The 20,104-nt window shown below is 30.3% G+C and overlaps 2 protein-coding genes across 2 annotated transcripts in view; one reads left to right on the top strand and one right to left on the bottom strand.

The window, feature by feature from the left end:
* The window catches only part of LOC125825643 (germin-like protein subfamily 1 member 7), a 318,424-nt gene that overhangs the window by 162,523 nt on the left and 135,797 nt on the right, over positions 1-20,104 (bottom strand). The window lies entirely within an intron of this gene.
* On the top strand, positions 7,916-14,203 carry LOC125825615 (probable methyltransferase PMT3). Its single transcript, XM_049504938.1, has 8 exons — positions 7,916-8,025; positions 10,282-10,709; positions 10,898-11,062; positions 11,184-11,366; positions 11,501-12,095; positions 12,581-12,693; positions 12,826-13,046; positions 13,591-14,203. The coding sequence occupies exons 2-8, from the start codon at positions 10,446-10,448 to the stop codon at positions 13,904-13,906; spliced, it is 1,857 nt and encodes a 618-aa protein (XP_049360895.1). The 5' UTR covers positions 7,916-8,025; positions 10,282-10,445; the 3' UTR covers positions 13,907-14,203.

Raw genomic sequence — 20,104 nt, 5'->3', positions numbered from 1 at the left:
TCATTCCAACTATTTTTATCTTTTACTAAAAAACTTTATATTATATTGTATGTCATTTTCCTACAGTATTGACACTAATTCTAGATTTTTATACTATATGACTTCCTCATTCAATGGATTTATAAAACTATTTGATGTGTAGGGAAAACGATTTAAATTATACATATGTTTGGTTCGGACATGTGAAAAAGAGATATTTAAATATTTCCGTAAGAAGGCATGAAAGGTTGGCAGTAGTGGTTCTTAGAAAAAAAAGTAGAAGTAGGCCGAAGAAGTATTAAAGAGATGTAATTAGATAGGACATAACTCACATGTAGCTTACTGAAGATATGATTCTAGATAGGAGGCTATAGAAGTTGAGGATTAAGTTAGAAGGTTTATAGATATTAGATAGTCAGACCTCATCTAGTTTTCCGTCTATGTATTATTATGCCCTTATTTTCTTATGCTTCATTTTTTTGATACATGTTATTACCTTTGCTTCGGTCATCGTGTTATTCTTTTTCATAATTATTTTAATATGGTTTTATTTGAGCCAGAGTTTATTAGAAATAATTTTCTATCCTCATATGGTCGGGGTAATGATGATATACATCATCCTTTTCAGACCTCATTTATGAAATTACACCGAATATGTTACTCTTTGAATATTATATAAGTAATCCTAGTACTAATTAATTAGTTAGTACTCCCTCCATTCCATATTAAGTTAATTTTTGAGGCATTTTCCATTTTTCAAATTAACTTAATTATTCAATTTTCAAGACTACTTTTAGAGTGTTCTTCCAATTTTACCCTTCATTAGTTAGTATTGAAATTAGTGATTAATTAATATTTAGTTATTTTAATCATAAATTTGACAATAATTAATAAGGGTAAAAATGGAAAACTAGGTTCAATTTATGTCTTGATCTACTTTTCTTAAAGGGTGTGAAACACCTCAAAAATTAACTTACGGGTAATGCTAAATGGCCAGAAAATCTGGCCAGAAATTTAAAAAAACTATAATATTTTTTTTATTTTAAAATAAACTGATATTTTTTCCATTTTATAGTTAAAAGGTATTAAAGTTAAAATTGGTAAAAATGTTTTAAAAGGTAAAATAACATAGTTAAAATACTATTCTGGCCAAATTCTAGCCAAATTTTCTGGCCAAAAGGATTTTTTCTTAACTTAATATGGAATGGAGGGAGTAGTAGGTTTTCTTGTTTATTGTTTTAACCTGATGTTAATTGTGATAATTAATCACCATTGGAGATAGTGTAAAACTTCCTTTAAAAGGGGGAATTTTCATACATTTTTTCTCTAATGGTACATTCAAAGAGTTTATTAGTACAAGTTGTTGGCTCGAGAAGAAAAAGAATATTTTGCAGTCTTGTTTTGTGGTCTTTAATTTCTGGTTTTAACATGTACTAATAATGTACTTAAAGATTTCAAAAATATTTATCATGTCCTTGATATAGTGTACCTTGGTAAAATGCAATTCAAAAAGGAAATGTTGTTGCTATAAACATTAATTAAATTATATATTATTAATAAAAAGAATTGTCAAAAACCAACTCAAAAAACTCACCTCAAATTAGAGGTCGGTAAAGTCTTGATCGATTAAAAAAAATCATTCGTTTGACTTTGACAGGTAGGTTTTTGAAAATAAGAGTAACTTTTTTTTTGTCTTTGAGGTGAAAAACCTGAACAAATAATTATTTTTTTCATTGTCAGTCGAGAATCATTTTTTTTTAAATAGAAAAGAAAAGTATGAATCATTTCGAAAACCTAAAAGAATCTTTTCGAAAGTATTAAACAAGGTTATTTAATAAGTAGGTTCCTAAAATTTTGGATGATAAACTATTAATCTCCCCAATAATAACACTGCGTTGGATTGGATGAGTTCTTAAATTATAATGTTTAATAAATCTTCTATTTATTTATTTTTATAACTTTTACACATTCTAAAAATGGAAAGGTATCATAGAAGTCACAATCTTAATATTTTTATACATGACTTACTTACTTTTTTAATTCATTTTTTTAATAATGTTTCTTTTCTTTTTTAACAAAAAATTTAATTCTAAATTTTCATGTGATATGCTTAAGGTTATAAGATTAAAAAATATTTTAATACAATCTACATATCTTTAATATATCAAAATGTAAGCAAAGTGCACAAATATCCAATTTTGGAGGCGTCATTTAATTTGTACTCAAAGTTTAAAAAATGCAATTCGACTCACTTGGGGACAACTTCAAATATATACAACTAAAGTTACAAAATTTCGCATATGAAGTTTGACAAGCTCCAAATATTTTTATCTGAATTCTAACCTGGTAAAATTAAAACATCAAATATTTTTACCTAAAATTTCATATAGTTTATCAAGGCCAACGTCAGATATGTTTTTCTTATGTAGTAGTTTTAACAAGATTTCAGATATATTATATAGTAGCTACATTCATTTTTATTGAGGTTGTGGATTTGACAACAATATTTCCTTATAACAATAAAATAAATAAATGACGATATATTATAAAAATATTTATAATAATAATAATCTTAGTTGTCTCCTCCATGATGTTCTCCAAGTTGTGATGCAAAGTAATTTGTTCCATAAAAAAAAAGGTGGTCATAATTATATTCGTGTTTAGCACAAGCAAATAGAATAAAATTAACCAACTTTAAATTAAGTGCTTATCACTAAGATTGAACCGTTAAATACCACATAAAAATTCATTAAAGTAACATGTCTTGTCTTGTAATCAATTTAAAAAACACTATCCAAAAGATTTAATTTGTTGGCACTTTTGGGAGCCAAAATCAACTTATCTAAAACATATTTGTCTCAAAATTTAAAAGTTGTCGTTCTAATTGTCTTTTAACATAATTATAAAAAATATATCTAAATTATCAATTTTTCGTGAGTTTCATAATTTAAAGTTTAATTGTACTTATTATTTTTCTATCTGAATCATCAATCATTGTCTATATATTAAAACACATTTAGTTGAGTAGATGGTGATTATTCAAGTAGAAAAAGGTACCAACTCATAGTTCGAGTGTAAAATTCGCAAAAAAATAATAGTTCACACGTATTATTTTTACCATTAACTCATTTGTTTGTTTTTTTTCAAAGAAACTAAAAGATTCTTATTTTTTTCAAATAATAAAATCTCTATTACTAAAAAATCATTATTATTGTTCCTCAAATTACAGAGGGTAACAATGAATTTCTCAACCAAAAAAAAGGCAAGAGAAACATAATCCCCCAAACTTGCAAATTATAGAGGGAAAAAAAAGCATTTTCCCTATATGATTTTGAGGTTGCATGAATATAAAGATGGACTAGACTAAAAGATATTTTCTACGATAAACATAGTAAAAAAGATACATGTTAGCCGAATTTAACAGGCTTGATTCAAACTTTGTATATGTATTATGAAATCTACTAGCCAAAAATATTAATTTTTTGGAAAAATTACAGAAATCTCACCTTTTAGTTTGCTTATTACCATTATCCCCTATAAGTTTTACAAATCTCCAAAATCCCTCATCTTCGCGCATCAAATTACTGTATCTCGCGCATCAGATTAGTGTATCATGTATAAAATGTAATGTATCTTACTTAACGATTAATGTATCTCGCGCATTAGATTAATGTATTTGCGCTTATATTATTGTATCCATTTGAGGGATTTCTGTAATTATAAACTTTTAAGGGATAGATTGTAATTTTGCCTTAAAATTATGTGATTTTTGTAATTTGCCCTAAATTTTTTGAACATATTAACTCACTAGTCTGTAAGATTGTAGCTTAGAACAATTCGAACCTTATGAAGTTTAAATCCTTAATTCGTATTTCCTATAATTGTAGAAACAATTTTCATTTTGCATAGGATTGCTTTAGAGGAAGTGTTCCTGGGCCCAATTTTAAAGGCCCAAAACTATGATAATAGCCCAAAATTTCACACTCTAATTCAACAAGCCCATTTAAAAGTAGAAACTTGCTCTAGTGGCTGATGAATATTTCTTCCTCAAAACTCGAGACCCTCCGAGCGCGTTCACTCTCTCTCTCTCTCTATTTCTAACCGGTTCAAATTATAAATGGTAGGAGCCGTTTAAACACGCACCACTCTATAACAATTCATGACATTATCTTTGACAACCTGTGGCGATCTTGGATCGCCACACCTTGCGATCTAATAATGCAATGAACATAATCGACTTAAATTATGACATCGGCTTGATCACTTTGACCAATCTTAGGAACCATCACACGTGAGTGTAGTGAGCGGTGTTAACTCAGTCCATGGGCCTTTGTCCATTGAGCCCATCCTCATAAATATTCAGTTTGGCCCCTTAAATTCTTGGACATTCAAATGGGCTCTTGAATTTTTTTTGTATTGGGCTTTTAGACTGGCCCAATATAGTAGATCCAGCCCAAAATAAGCCACCGACGAAATTGATTAGAAATTGACCGCTTTCGTTGAAGTCCACATGCAACTAACTTGTAGTCATTAAATTAAAATAAAATTAAAAACAATTATATTTATTTTTTACTTAATATATATAGTCACTTTAAATAATTTCTACATTATATATTATAGCAGGTAACATAACTTATTTTTTAAGATTTCAAATATATATATATATATATATATATATCATTTGAATAATAACCTAATGATGCTTAAAAAAATAGTTATACCAACGATATATAAAATTTAAACTCACCTATTTTTATATTAGAGGATTGAAGAGTTGGTTTGATAAAAAAAATATTACATCAAAGTTTAAGGCTGTAAAAGTTTTAAAAGATGTATAAAAAATGAAATTATTCCAAATATTTTTTTATTTTTTATTCAGTGTCCGATATTTATATTGGTGTCCAACTAAATCTGAATTTGTGCTGGGAAGTCCTAAATTGAAAGATAAAACGCTCCCTAATAAATACAACTTCATACCAAGAAGGACTTAAACCCGAGACCTCATTAGAAAACTATGTTGCGTATGTTTTAATCTACAATTAATTTTTATGTCAATTTATAGTATCTAGATATGTCGGCACATAAATTATATTTCTTTAATATCACTTTCAACTTTTTATATCTTTCCTTTATCATAATGAAAACAATGATTTTCTAATGGAAAAAAAAATATGTGTGTGACAATATCTAATTGCTCCAAGTTCAAAATATATTGACAATAAGAGATCTTGACAAGATCACATTTTCAGTACAAAGTACAATTTTTATATGTTGTGTTCGTCCTTAAGTCCCATTTCATTACATTTTCAGCACAAAGTACAACTTTTATATGTTGTGTTCGTCCTTAAGTCCCATTTCTATATAGGAAATAATATATATTAATTTGTACATAGCATTTAAATAAAATAATTTAATCTTATTAATTAAAAAAAAGTAACAATGCAAATTAGTTAATTATGATTAAATAATGAATATATATTAATGGTTTTGCTATAAAAACTGAATTTAATTAATTGTATAAAGAAATAAAAAAGGAGAAGTATATATGTTTGTTTAGCTTTAGAAAACTTTAATTTCAATAGTAGTATATATGTTACAGATTTTGATCAAAGTTTTGTGATATAGAAATTAATATTTGATGATGCACTCAGACAAACATCAGTCACATGCAGACTCAAAATATCGTTAAGAGCATAATTACACTTTGTATGTATCTTTTTATTTTATTTGGTTATCAATATGAGACTTTATTTAATGTGAACTATCTCCTCTTCAAACTCAGTTATATTCTACTTAGTCTATTACCATAATTCACGATCACCTTCTCGAACTAATTAAGCTCCACATGGATTTATGAATAAAATTTTATGATTCATAATGTGTCACTCACATGATCGAGTATTTATGTCCATTGAAGCATATATATAACTAGTTTCTTGTCATCCTATGATTTTCAAGTTGTATGTGGCATAGTAAAATTGTAAAATAAGTCCTACACTATCATTTCTCATTTTTATACTCGTCTCACTGAATCATTGATTTCGAATCACACGCCAATTGAAAATCACTAAAACTTTTATATAAGATAAGAATATCACTCGCGTGCCCCTAATAAATTATCTATTATAGTATTATCGTAAAATAAGAAATGTTAAAATTCATTGAATCAAGAGCACATGGTGACCATCCATGGGCAAAGATCCCATTCCCCTACTTATGGAATTTCAATTTTCTAATTATTTATTAATGTCACGAGTTCAAGATCTCAACAATTCTTTAATCATTTTTATTTCTTAATTATTAACCATATTAAAAAAATGGAAAATATCCAAAAAAAAAACATACATTTATATCTTTTCTAATAGCATTAAGCAGTAAAGATAAACAGTCTTCAAATAATAATCTCCAAAAAAAGAACTCTTTCAAGTTTGCCATAAATAAAAACTTTTCTAGATATATACACTAGTGTTAGTTATTATTATGAGTCCAATAATGTGTTTATTTTTACCTAAAAAAGAATGCACAAGTTGCACAACATAAATTTCCAGGCACACTTTTTCAAGGATTATAATTATGAACTTATTTATTGACATGCTTTAAAAAAATTAAATTGGTAAATTTTGTTTAATCAAAATTGTAACAATAACTCAAATTTTCTATTTGTAAAAAAAAATTCATGATCAATAAGACACTAACTATAAAAAAAATGAAGAAAAACTTTGTGTATATTTTATTCTTCGCAGTTCACACTTGTAAAATTACATTGAATATGTTGTTATAGAGATCATTTACGAAATAATATAATAAGTACATTATATGTGTGTATTATTTTTTTATTTTTGGAATATTAACATAAATGGCCAGTCAGCCAAATGTGATCACCCGAATTAGCCTATTTTAAAAATTATTACAATTCACATCAATTTAGATAAAAAAATTAAGTATTCGTAAATACTCAATATGAATGTTTTGTATATTCCTGTGATAAATAATTATGTAAATGGTATACTTTGAAGGTTATACAATATGCAAGATTGTATTGTGTAATTTTTTAATTAACAAATTTTATAAATAAATACTTGCACGTAATTTGTTAGTGTGGCCTGTGGGTTTAAAATAGCCCTTTTAAATATGCATTTAACATTTTTGATCCTTTAAGTTAGCTAATAATTAGTACTTTTAATCTTCATCAAATATTTGATAGTTTATGTTTGTATAATTTAACAAAAAAATGATTTAATCATAAATACCATAAAAGTCTCATCAAATTCTAAAATATACCAACACAAGAAACTACACTAAACACCAAAAGATATAAAAAAGAAGAGCAAAAATTACATCAAAAATTAGTATGACACTCTAGATACAATTAAAAAATTACAAAAATTATACCGCTAAATATGAGTTTCTTTTTTAAAAAATAATTATAATCTCTGTCAAATCTAACAAATAAAGTTCGATAAATATTTAATGAAGACTAAAAATGTTATTTTTAATTAACTTAAATGATTAAATTCATTCCGTGTATACTTGAGATTATTTTGAATATACACTTAACATAATACTCTCTCTATTCTAAAATAAATAAGTACTCCATTTTTTATTTTGTTTTAAATTATTCTTTCAAAATTACCTTGTTTATAATTATTTTTTTATTTTCTAAGAGTAGACCATTTTTGTCATTTTTTTTTTTTCTTTTCAATTTTACACTTATCAACATGAAAGTTTGTACCTTTCACTTCTATCTCCTTTCTTTTCCCAAAATGGCATAAAACATCCCAAAATTTTCACCATTCACTGAAAATGAGATCCAATACGCCCAATCCCACCCCCACGCTGTCGGCACCCCATCCCCTCTTCATTCCTCCCAACTGTATCCAATAATACATTTTTCTTTTTATACATAGCTTTGTTCCACTCTCTTTCTCTCCATCATACACTTAACTATTTTCTTGTTTTTTTTGACACGTCCTACTGTTACCAATTTGTATCACTTACCCATTTCTTCTCCAATTTCAGATCTGCAACTATTCTGCTCCAAATACTGTAAGATTCTTTTTTGTTTTTGTGGATCTGAGTGATTTCTTGCTTACTCATTTGGCCTTTTCTACTTGTTAATTGGTTTCACAGACAGGGCAAAGCTCTAATCTTTTTGTTCTAATGTTTACTACATTTAACGGTAGTGCTTAATCTTGATGATTTGTATTAACAATCATGCCGTTTTTTAATATTGAATCTTGCTTACCCATTTTGTCCTATCCTTAATCCGCAGCTAAACAAACTTCTAATCTTTGTGTTTAATCTTGATTATTTGTTTAGCCATGTAAAATTGTAATCTTTCGGTGTACTGTTTCGGACCCTCTAATGTTAGTGCTTAATCTTGTTGAACAATAATGGGTTTTCTTAATATTGAATCTAGCTTACTCATTTCGGCCATTTTGCTTATTAATTCTAATCTTTTTGCTCTAACGTTTTGTACCCTCTTAATCTTGTTTATTTGTATTAGCAATCATGAGTTTTTTCTTAATATTGAATCTGGCTTAACCATTTGCTCTTTTCTGCTTGTTAATTGTTTTCAGCTAGTTAAAAGTTTTAATATTTTGCTCTAATGTTTTAGTCCCTTTGACGCTACTACTTAATCTTGTTGATTCGTATGAGTTTTTCTTGATATTGAATCTGGCTTATCCATTTTGGCCTTTTTTGATTGTTAATCCTACTTAGCTAAAGTTCTAATCTTTTGCTATAATGTTTTAGATCCTTTAATGTTTTAGAAAGTTTTAGACTAGTGTTTAATCTTGTTGATTTGTATTAACATGGTTTTTTTTAAATATTGAATCTAGCTTACTTATTTTTGGCCTTTTGTGCTTGTTAATCATGCTCAACTAGGCAAAGTTCTAATCTTTTGCTCTAATTTTTGGACCCTTTAATGCCAGTGCTTAGTCTTGTTGATTTGTATGAACAATCATGTTTTTTTTTTTAATATTGGATCTGGCTTGTCCATTTTGCCTTTGAGCTGGTTAATTATCATCTAGGCCAAAATCTGTTCTTTGGTTCGGTTGTTTGTACCCATTAATGTGACTGCTTAATCTTGTTAATTTGTATTAGTAGTAATTATGGCTTGTTTAATGGATCATGTTGGATTTTGCTCATCCTTTGGGCTTTATGCTCTTTTTAAAAAAATTCTCAGCTGTTTTCTGCTTTTGTTGTTCTACCTATTAACGCTAATAAGGCCTAGACTTTTTTATTTGTATTAGTAATCTTGGATTCTTAATTGCATCATCCCAGATCTGTGTTTCAGCAAGTTTAATTATTCTTATACCTGTCATCAGTATAAGCGCATTATTGCTTTGATCTCCAAGGATAAAAGTTGAATTTCATTGATCTTCACAATTAGTCCAAATGTTTTTATGCATGGGGATCTTGTTCATAGTTGATGTACTTCTCAGCTGTAGATATGGGAAGTTCCGTTGTGAATCTGCATTTTTTTTTATATACTAAATAGCATCCGGACTCTTTTTTTTTTCATTGTACGAAAAATAGAATGCGAGGCAGTGGAAGACACTGTCGACAATGTGGCCTGAAACGTAAATGATATACCAGCAGCTAGCCAACTCTGTTTCTGGAATTCCACTTGACATTGTCTTCCTCTACCAGTTCCATTTTCCTTCTGAATGCATCACTTCGTACACTATAAGTGTGATTTGATACCTATTACTTTGGGGAGGGGGAGAAAAAGTGGTTCTTTGGTAATCCGTTAAAGATAAGTGCTGGTTTGATCTTTCTTATCATCAATATTTTGCTCTTGGCTTATAAGATAGCCTATTTGGCCTACATATACTTGAAAACGTTTGAGAGTTGCATATTAAGTAAGTCATGATACATTATGCAGTTAGTGGATTGTTGTTGCTTCCATCTCATTCCCTAACTGGCTAGAGAAGTAGACATACCTATCGTCTAACTTCAAGGAGTAATACCCAAATCAGAGAATCATATCCAAGCTTGAGCTTGGGAACTTTCGTGGAGTTCAATATGATTTCAAAGATTGTTTCTGAGATCATGAAATTGTACAAGAAATATAGTATAAGTTTAATTTACATGTTCTTTTCAAAGAACTATAGCATGTGTGGCCGACATGCAAGATTAGTGCATACTGCAATATCTACTGCGGTTGGACTTTTATATTGCTTTTTTATTTTTTGGATTCATTTTTGAAATATCTGTGGCTTTTTTTCTTTTTATTTTTGTTTGCCCTTTGCCACACTACTCGAGTTGATCTAGTTGTTTGTGCATGTGATTTCACAGGTTATTTCACCAATAGAAGTAATCCAACTTCCTTCAGAATCTAATTTGTGCAATCTATTACGTTCGGGATCTTGGAGCTAACTGGTCCACCTAAGCAATGACTTCTTAGAACTGAAGGGGAAGGGTGAAGGTGAAGCTTTTTTGAAGATTCTAAAACTACACAAATGATGCGAGGGAGATCAGATGGAGCGCAGAAGAAGCGCTTGTTGACTTCTGTAGCTGTTGTTGCAATCTTTGTTGTTGTCCTGTATTTTTATTTTGGCTCTAAGAGCAACGGTGAATCTGCTTTAGAGTATGGAAGCCGATCGTTGAGGAAACTGGGATCCTCGTATTTGGGTGGAGATGATGAGTCTGATCTTAGCAGCAAGCAAGATGAGAAGTTTGGGCTGGAAGATGGTGAAGATGGCATCGTTTCTAAGAGCTTCCCAGTGAGTATTATTTTTCCTGTCGTATTGTTCTTTTTTCTTTTGTTGATAGATGTGATGTCACAGTCACTCTCACTTAACTATCCCGTGTGACTCTGTGCTAAATGGAGGGATGGGGAAACACTTGCTGCATTTTGGTTGTCTTGTTGACTTTTTAACTTTTGTGCTACTATTGTTTTTTCTCTTGAAAGGTTTGCGATGATCGACATTCGGAGTTAATTCCCTGTCTGGACAGGCATCTCATATACCAAATGAGATTGAAGCTGGATCTAACATTAATGGAGCACTATGAAAGACACTGCCCATTGCCTGAAAGACGTTTCAATTGCTTGATTCCTCCTCCAGCAGGATACAAGGTGCATAAGCTATATCAGTACTAAATATAAGTCAAGAATATGCTCTAACTTCCAATGTTATCGATTTTTTTTTCTGATCGGACACATCTGTTTTTGCTTTCTCCCTTGGATGTTGTTGTAGGTACCGATTAAGTGGCCAAGAAGTAGAGATGAGGTTTGGAAGGCGAACATACCACATACTCACCTTGCTCATGAGAAATCTGACCAAAACTGGATGGTTGTTAAGGGTGAAAAGATCATATTTCCTGGTGGAGGCACTCACTTTCACTATGGAGCTGATAAGTACATTGCTTTAATTGCAAACGTGAGCACTCTATCTCTTGAAATATAGCTTCTCCGTCAATAAAATGAAATATGTAACCATCCTTATGATTAAATCATCAACTCTTAAGATGTTCTCACTTCTCAAAGTTGTCTTACCTGTAATCACGATTGCAGATGCTGAAATTTCCGAACAATAACTTGAACAATGGAGGAAGGATACGCACGGTTTTTGACGTTGGTTGTGGTGTGGCTAGCTTTGGTGGCTATCTTCTATCGTCTGATATCATAGCAATGTCATTGGCGCCGAATGATGTGCATCAGAATCAGATCCAATTTGCCTTAGAGAGAGGAATCCCTGCATATCTTGGTGTTCTTGGAACAAAAAGGCTTCCCTATCCAAGCAGATCATTTGAATTTGCTCACTGCTCCCGTTGTAGGATTGATTGGATTCAGAGGGATGGTATCCTTCTTCTCGAGCTTGATAGGGTGCTTAGACCTGGAGGCTATTTTGCCTATTCATCTCCCGAAGCATATGCACAGGATGAAGAGGATCTCAGAATATGGAAACAGATGAGCACACTTGTCGAACGCATGTGCTGGAAAATAGCAGAAAAAAAGAACCAAACAGTGATTTGGGTCAAGCCTCTAAACAATGACTGTTACATGGAAAGACCAGCTGGTACTCAACCACCACTTTGTCGGTCCAATGATGATCCTGATGCTGTTTGGGGTGTGAATATGGAAGCATGCATAACACCTTATTCTGATCGTAAGTGTCCTGTCTCTTGCTTATTTTCATTCTGGAGCATCGGTGACGGTGAATATACCTATGTAAAACAGTAAAACTGGCAGATAGAAGTGTTTTGTACCTGGTCAACTAAGCAATAGTAATTCATAACAAAAAGAATTTAACTTTGCGAACCCAACTTCAGAATTAGATAGAATTGAGCACCAAAATTAGTAGTCTCCGGAAAGTTTTCTCAAACAATGCATAGTATATTAAGAAAGTCCACTCGTCAAAGCACCTAAGCACTGAATCAAAAGTTACAGTTTGGAGCCTTTTATGGAATGGTTACATCTGACATTGTTACATTAGTTTTCTGATACAATATGCACGAGCAGAAGTTCTAATTTTGTTTATTCATCAAAGAAAATAAGTCACAGTTTAGCTGAAGCTTGTAAACAATGCTCACGTTAGTTCTGTTTAGTTTTCCTCAAAAACGTATAACCTTAATTCTCATTTTCTGATATCAGATGACCACAAAGTTGGTGGAAGCGGGCTGGCTCCTTGGCCAGCAAGGCTATCCACTCCTCCTCCCCGTCTTGCTGATTTTGGGTATTCAAGTGAAATGTTTGAGAAGGATGTGGTAATTTTCTAATCTTATTTTTTCAATTTCTGCCACATCATTCCACATGTGAGATTAAAGTGCTCAGGTGCAATCGTGAGAATGGAAAGGGAAAGCTTAATATGCTTCTTGCTTTTCTTGGCATATACGCAGGAGCTTTGGCAGCGAAGGGTTGAACATTACTGGAATATTTTAAGTTCAAAGATCTCTTCAGACACACTGAGAAATATCATGGACATGAAGGCCAATCTGGGGTCATTTGCTGCTGCTTTGAAGGACAAAGATGTTTGGGTCATGAACGTTGTACCCAAAGATGGACCTAACACTCTCAAGATTGTATATGATCGTGGTTTGATTGGCACAACTCATGACTGGTACGTGGATAATTTCTTACTAAACAGAACTACGTAGATTTCTCCAGTCTACTCTATGGGCGTCAAGCTAGCATCCTTTACAAAATCGACCTTGTGAGATTCTCTTAATAGGTCTATTAACTGACAGCAAAGATGAAATTAAAACCTGCTTAAATATCAATAATCTGAGGTTAAAATGTACATAACCGTTTTAATTTGCTTGGACTCTTCAAAAAATTTGACATGTGCGTGTCAGATCCTCCAAAAGTAGTTCACTTTTGGAGGATCTGACACAGGTGCAGCAACATTTTTTGGTAAATCCTCTCAACATAAGTCTTTGTGCCGAGGGTCTATCGTAAACCGCCTCTCTACCTCTGAGGTAGGAGTAAGGTCTGCGTACACTCTATCCTCCTAGACTCCACTTTGTGGGACTACACAAAATATGTTCTTGTTGTTGTTATCCAACTTCAGAATAAGTAGCCATACGAAGCATGCAGACCCTTAGAATCGCTGAACCAGAGCTGATCATTGAAAATCTTACTTCTTTGCACATCGTTGAGTGCAGGTGTGAAGCATTTTCAACATATCCTAGGACCTATGATTTGCTCCATGCATGGAATGTATTCTCCGACATTGAAAAGAAAGGTTGCAGTGGTGAGGATCTGTTACTCGAGATAGATCGCATAGTAAGGCCTAGTGGTTTTGTCATCTTCCGCGACAAACAACATGTTATTGACTTTGTAAAGAAGTATTTATCTCCATTGCACTGGGAAGCGGTAGCTGATCCAACGCCAGATCAAGACCAGGAAGGAGATGAGATTGTTTTCATCATCCAAAAGAAGTTGTGGCTCACAAGTGAAAGCATCAGAGATACAGAGTAAATGAAGTTTGCTACACTAAGCACACTTCCTCTTGATTCATTTTTTCTCCTACCTTTTGAGATAAATTAAGAACAACACACCTCAAAGGTCTAGGAGATATCAGTTTGATTTTGTAGTATTTATGATATTTATATCTTACTTTTCCTCATTAACTTAATTTCCAGTTGTTTCTTTTAGTTGACAAACTCATTGACTACATATTATATGCATTTATAGGCTCTATTCTTAAATTTTGGCATTGGTAAAAGCTTACTTGATGCATCACATATAATGTAAACTTATGTGTTAAACATGATGAAATGCATAAGATTCAAAAAGTCTCATAGCAGGAGTTGGCAAATATTCAGTTGATATAAGATATTTTCCCAATTAACTTCTTTTTTTATTTTAGTTAATCCCTATTAGAGGTAAAACTTTTTCGGGGTGGCTCAGTGGTTTGGGATTGAACTTTTGTGTTGGAGGTCTCAAGTTGAAACCATTTACCAGCAAAAGCAAGGGTTTGCCTTCTGGATCAAGCTCGTTGTATTGTGCTTGTCTAGTGCAGGTTACTATTGCATAGGAGTGGAGTTTTTACCTGTGCGCACCCAAATGATAGGGAATAGAGGATTTTCCTTGTCAAAAAAAATAATTGTTAATTAAGTGGTTATTTCCCTTAACTATTCATTTTATAAGTAATACTACTAACAACTTTAACTCTTAACTTTTTGCCTCTTCCATTAATCATGTTTGAATGTCAAATCAATTGAGTTATAGGGTGTATGAATCTTCTATAATCATTTTTTGCTCTATATTTGGGTCTATTTGTCCTAATACTAAATAATTTATTTTTTAAAACAGTATTTTAAAGGCATAATGCACGTATAGACACTTTAATTAACTTGGTCTTCATTGACCGTTGAACACCTCAACTTTCATTATGACCATCTAAACTCCTCGAATTGATACATGTACGCTTCACGAATACCTTAGCGTTGAAAAGGTACATTTAGAATTGAGTTATTTACTGTGCTAACTTAAATCAAGTTAAGGTTAATTAACTATAGTTAAGTGATGGAGGTCTATGTACAAATATATGTTACGTATTTATTGATTTAGTGTAAACATCGAATACAATTAAATTCTTAAAGATGCAACATTTAGTACTTTCGACATGCAACATTATGTTTTGTGTAAAATTCACTAAAATTACAACAAATAATAGGCCGGCAATTGATTTATTATAAAAATTAACATTCTCTCAAAACACGTTCTCCTTTAATTGCACTCATTAGTCACTATCACGATCTTACACCCCATCCTTGCCTAAGGTAACTTTTAATAGGCAAAAATTTCGAAAGAATCAATAGTTACGTTTCAATTTCAAACAAGTCCGAGTAATATATAATACCTAATTGGAAATATTGGAAGGCCCAACCCAGATTCTTGCCTGCACAAAACAGCACTGTATGACTAATGACAACACTCAACAAAATCAAATCAACACCCCCACCAAATGGCCCCTCTCCAAGAATATTATAAAAATAGGACAAGGAGGGTCTCTTTGCAATGAAGTAAACTAATTATGTTTGTCAATTTGCCTATCCATAATTGGGCACACTCATCATACAACATAATAATACTATAGTTTAATTTATATACATTATCCGTGTATTCACTTTTTATATTATTATCAGGTCACTCAAAAGATATCTATACGTAAATTTTCTTAAAATATGAAATTTATAATCTTAAAAACAAGACAAATTACATGTTATAACATATAACAATATAAAAATTTCTTATATTAACGATGTGTATAACTTAAAGTTGTAAAATATGTTAGTAGGAATTATATAAAGAGACCAAGAGAGGCACATGCAAATGCACCTTTTGCCATCATCTATCAAGTGAAGTCCCCCCCTTAACATCACTAACATGGCTTTAAGACCTATGCTCCCCTTCAAATATTATTATTATTATTTAGTTGTATAGTTGCAATGTTTCTTTTTATTCTTTTTGTTATATAAACAAGTACATTTTTTAAATTTAAGTCATGTTGAAATGTCTGCCTAATTAGCAACAATATTTCTCTCTCCCTTCCCAACTTCCTCTCACTTTCCCTTTAATTGCCTCTTTATATATGATAACATGCATGATAATTGTTAATTTGTTACTATAGGTAGCATTTTATAAGAAGGGAATGTTTTCTTTTCTTGATAAGACCCCTTAATCAGAAGTTTCGATTTTTGAGTTTTAGATATAAAAAAAAAAAAATCGATAGAAAGTACTTTTGCTAATAAATCCTATGCGACACAAATTCAAATTAGTTGGCTCCAATACAGATATCGAGTGAGAAACAAAAGAACAAAAACTTTAGTAAGACTGTTTCAAGTCATCATACAATTACAACCCTATTTTTCAAAAACATGAGATTTGTTGAAAAAACAATTTATTGTTAAAAGGAAATTTAGGGATATGAGTACTTTTCCACAAGAAAATTCAATTGGTGGCAGTATTTATAGACTAATACTTAATCCAGAAGGGGAAAAAAAGGAAGAAAAATTCAGCCTTGTACAGCCAATGTTATTTGTAGTAATTCTTTTTTTTTTTTCAACGTCACTCTATTTTTATTTCAATCAAAATACTTAAATCAGGATGGAAGTCAAATATTTTAATTAGATGAGCAAATCTTTAGAAAAAAATGTTCTTTTTTCTTCATCGATGTTCTATATCCACATTAGAGGTAGGCCTTCCATAAAACATACACAACTAATTGACACTTTAATCAAATATTGAACCAAATACACTAAACTACAAAGTGGTTTGATCCTAGTTAAAAAAGTTATCTACTAAACTTTGTTAATGAGAAATTAAAAGGAGAATTCAAGTAAGATTCCTTAGACTCATAATGAAATTAGTAATCTTTAATGTTTGACTAATAATTAAAGATAAATTAGTTTAATTAATCCAGTGGGATATTTATCAAACAAAAAAAAAAGGCCCTTTTCATTTGCCAGTAAGAGATTTTGTCTACATAAATTGGATTAAAGATGGTCCCCCAATTGAAAATTTGTTACCCTTAATTTTGGGGCAATTTTTCCCACATATTTAAGTTTCCCTATAATGTAGGGTCTACCATCACCTAATCTTATCCTCTCATTTTTTCTTCCTGATATTCAAATATAATATCAGAGTCCATAATGGAGCTTCGATTAAATTCTTAATGCATATTGCAGGACCTATATATTCAGGGGTGGAGCTATCAATGTGATTTTCTCCATACCCAAGATTTGAACAAAAGACCTCTGATTAAGGGTGAAACAATCTCACCATTGCACCGCAACCCAATCTTATCCTTATTTGTAGGCAAACTTCTCTTTTCCTTTTCCTTTTCCTTTTATTTTTTATTTTTTGTGTTAATAGCACTTTTAGTTCCTTAGATTTCGGTAAATTTTACTTTTAGTTCTCGTAGTATTTGACTAAACACATTTAACTTTCAATTAATTAGAATGTATGTAGTTGATCGTTTTCCTTGTGAGTGTCCACAAATTAACAACATTTTGTTAGTTGTTTCATAATTTTATTACTCAATTGTTATTTCATATTGGGGAATAATATAATTTTAGAAATAATCTAAATATAACATATAATTTTTTTCAAATGAAGGTACTAAAAGCATACATTTTAATTGATTGAAGAAAATAATTGTGTTTAGTTATATATCACAAAGATCAAAAAGCATAATTTATCAATAATCAAAGGAACCAAAAATGCAACTATCATTTAAAAAAAAAAAAAATTCAAGTGAAACTTATTTATCAATGTGGATTGTGACGGAATGAATGAGATCCTTTCACCTCAAATATGAGACTTTCGATATGGAAAAGTTCCATTAAAAGCGTTATCTCTAAAATTTGGTCATGCAATTAGCCTACAAATCCAAATTACTTAAATTTTAATGTGAATATGAAACATCTGGAAAAAAAATTATATAGAACTTATTCAAATTTAAAGATCTCATTAGGTACCTTTAGGGATATAATGTAAAACTTTTGTAAAATTATAGAAAACTTAGGTCCTAAGCTAACGTTCATTGTGGACCACTGTCCACTGTAATAATGTGATTTATTTTTTCAAAGTTTGCTTAAGCATAAGCTATCATTGTATAGCTTTTATCCATCTGTAATTTATTGGGTTAAAACTCAACAATTTTTTAAAAAATGATGTTTTCTCTAGATGAATTTTGACATTTTGTTGGATTATACAAAAAATATTAACTTATATCCAGTTATTTTTTCCACAAGAAAGTCAAAAAAATATATTCTTGATTATCCTAAAATATATTTAAGATGCGAATTAAATTTGTGATAAGCTAGAAATCCTGCATTTAAATTGTTTAAGTAAGTATTTTGTTTCCAAATCTATATAGAACATATTTGTATGAATTTACCACATTCAATTCCACTTTTACCAAAATCTAGTGATGGGGTAAAAAAGAAGATGAAATGATTTGTATTATTCATTGGACTACATTACATTATTTTAATTTCTAGTCATGAAAAAAAAACATTATTTTAGTTGGCCCATCTCTCCCTCACATGCTTTCAATTCTATCCTCTTTCCATGAGTACTGTATTCCTAGTTTTAACTAATTAGTGAGTATTAATACAAACAATAATTCAATATAATCTTACGAGTAAGATTTGAGAAAAGTAGAGTGTGTTGACCTTATTATTATTTTATAAAAGTAGAGAAATCTTTTTTTCGAAAGATCCTCAGCTCAAATAATTCATATCAGAAACGATGAATATTCGGAGAATTATATAGGGACAATATTGTATTAATTTGTGCAAGAAATTAGTGTTGTTTCATGACCACATACTTTAAGCAAAAACTTTAGAAAATAAGAATACTTTTTTTTTTCAAAAAAATAAAAAGAAGAAGTTAAGTTCACGCTGCATGGGATTTGATTTTCCTTGGATTTGTTTTAATATGTTTGGCACTTGCAGGAAGTAATAATTATTAGAAAACTATTACGGTAGGTAACGATATTTTTGTTTAAATTAAGAGGTTTTGAATTTGTGTTTCGGAGAAAAAACTGTGTAAATATAAATTTATCGAACTCAAAAGAACATCACATAAAAAATAAAAAAAATAAAAAAGACACAAGATCTTCTAAATTTCCTAAGCCAAAAAGTGTTTTACCCATTTTTTTATTTTTTATTTTTTAAACTATAGTAGCATCTATGTCCACTTTAAATTTTGAAAAAGGGAATAAAGAAATACTAGAAGAGCTCACTTTATTTTTCAATCCTTAAGAATTTTTTACAAATGATAGTATTTTGTAACTAAGGTATCGTTTGGTTCGCGGATAAAACTATTTTAATTCTTGAATTAGTTTAGCTACTATTTAAGTGGGATAAAATAAATTAAGTTTGAAGTGTAAATTTATAATAGAATTAGTTGTACATCTAACTAAATAAAACATAATTTTAATTTCAAATTTAATTTTAAAATATCTCACTTTATCAATTTATTCCATGAACCAAATGACCTCCTGTAGCTCTTCAACTACGTATATATCTATCTAACTGTATAGTTTTTGGATATTTGTCTACCAGTTTATATCAAAGTTAGTTGACGCACGTAGATTATTTAAGGATGAATTTAAATTTTTTTAAAAGTGATAAATACTTTTATCAGTAACGGAATCAAAAATTTTATTAAAAAGTTCAAAATTTGAAGAAGTGAACATACTAACAACTCGTACATAATTTATTTATTTTTAATCATATGGCAAATAAATAACAAAAACATTGAAACAAAGATTTGTCAAAAGGACCCAAAACTGGGAAACAGCTACCAATCATGTTATAATGCCTCCACGTGTCCATCATGCCCTATGTTTCTGCCGCACATCAAGGCTATCTTATGTTTTTGTCTCCCTATCTTCTTACTACTACATTTTTTTACCCTTTTCTAAAAAAAATCCATTTTTATTGTATAACAAATAATATAAATATACACGATATAATTGTTTGTAACAAATTTTAAAGTGACATAAAATAAATTAAAATCACAAATAAAATAAGAAGAAATATAACTTTATTGATAAAAATTGCGGGTACAATTCTATTCCTCCCTTGATTCTCCTCTCCTAAGATTTATCCATATTTCTCGAATTAGAATGATTTAGATTTGACCTCTATACGAATATTT

The sequence above is a fragment of the Solanum verrucosum genome, unplaced genomic scaffold, assembly GCF_900185275.1.
Source record: "Solanum verrucosum unplaced genomic scaffold, falcon-dt-bn FXZP01000298.1, whole genome shotgun sequence".
Taxonomy (NCBI): domain Eukaryota; kingdom Viridiplantae; phylum Streptophyta; class Magnoliopsida; order Solanales; family Solanaceae; genus Solanum; species Solanum verrucosum.
This window is presented reverse-complemented; position numbering and strand designations above follow the sequence as displayed.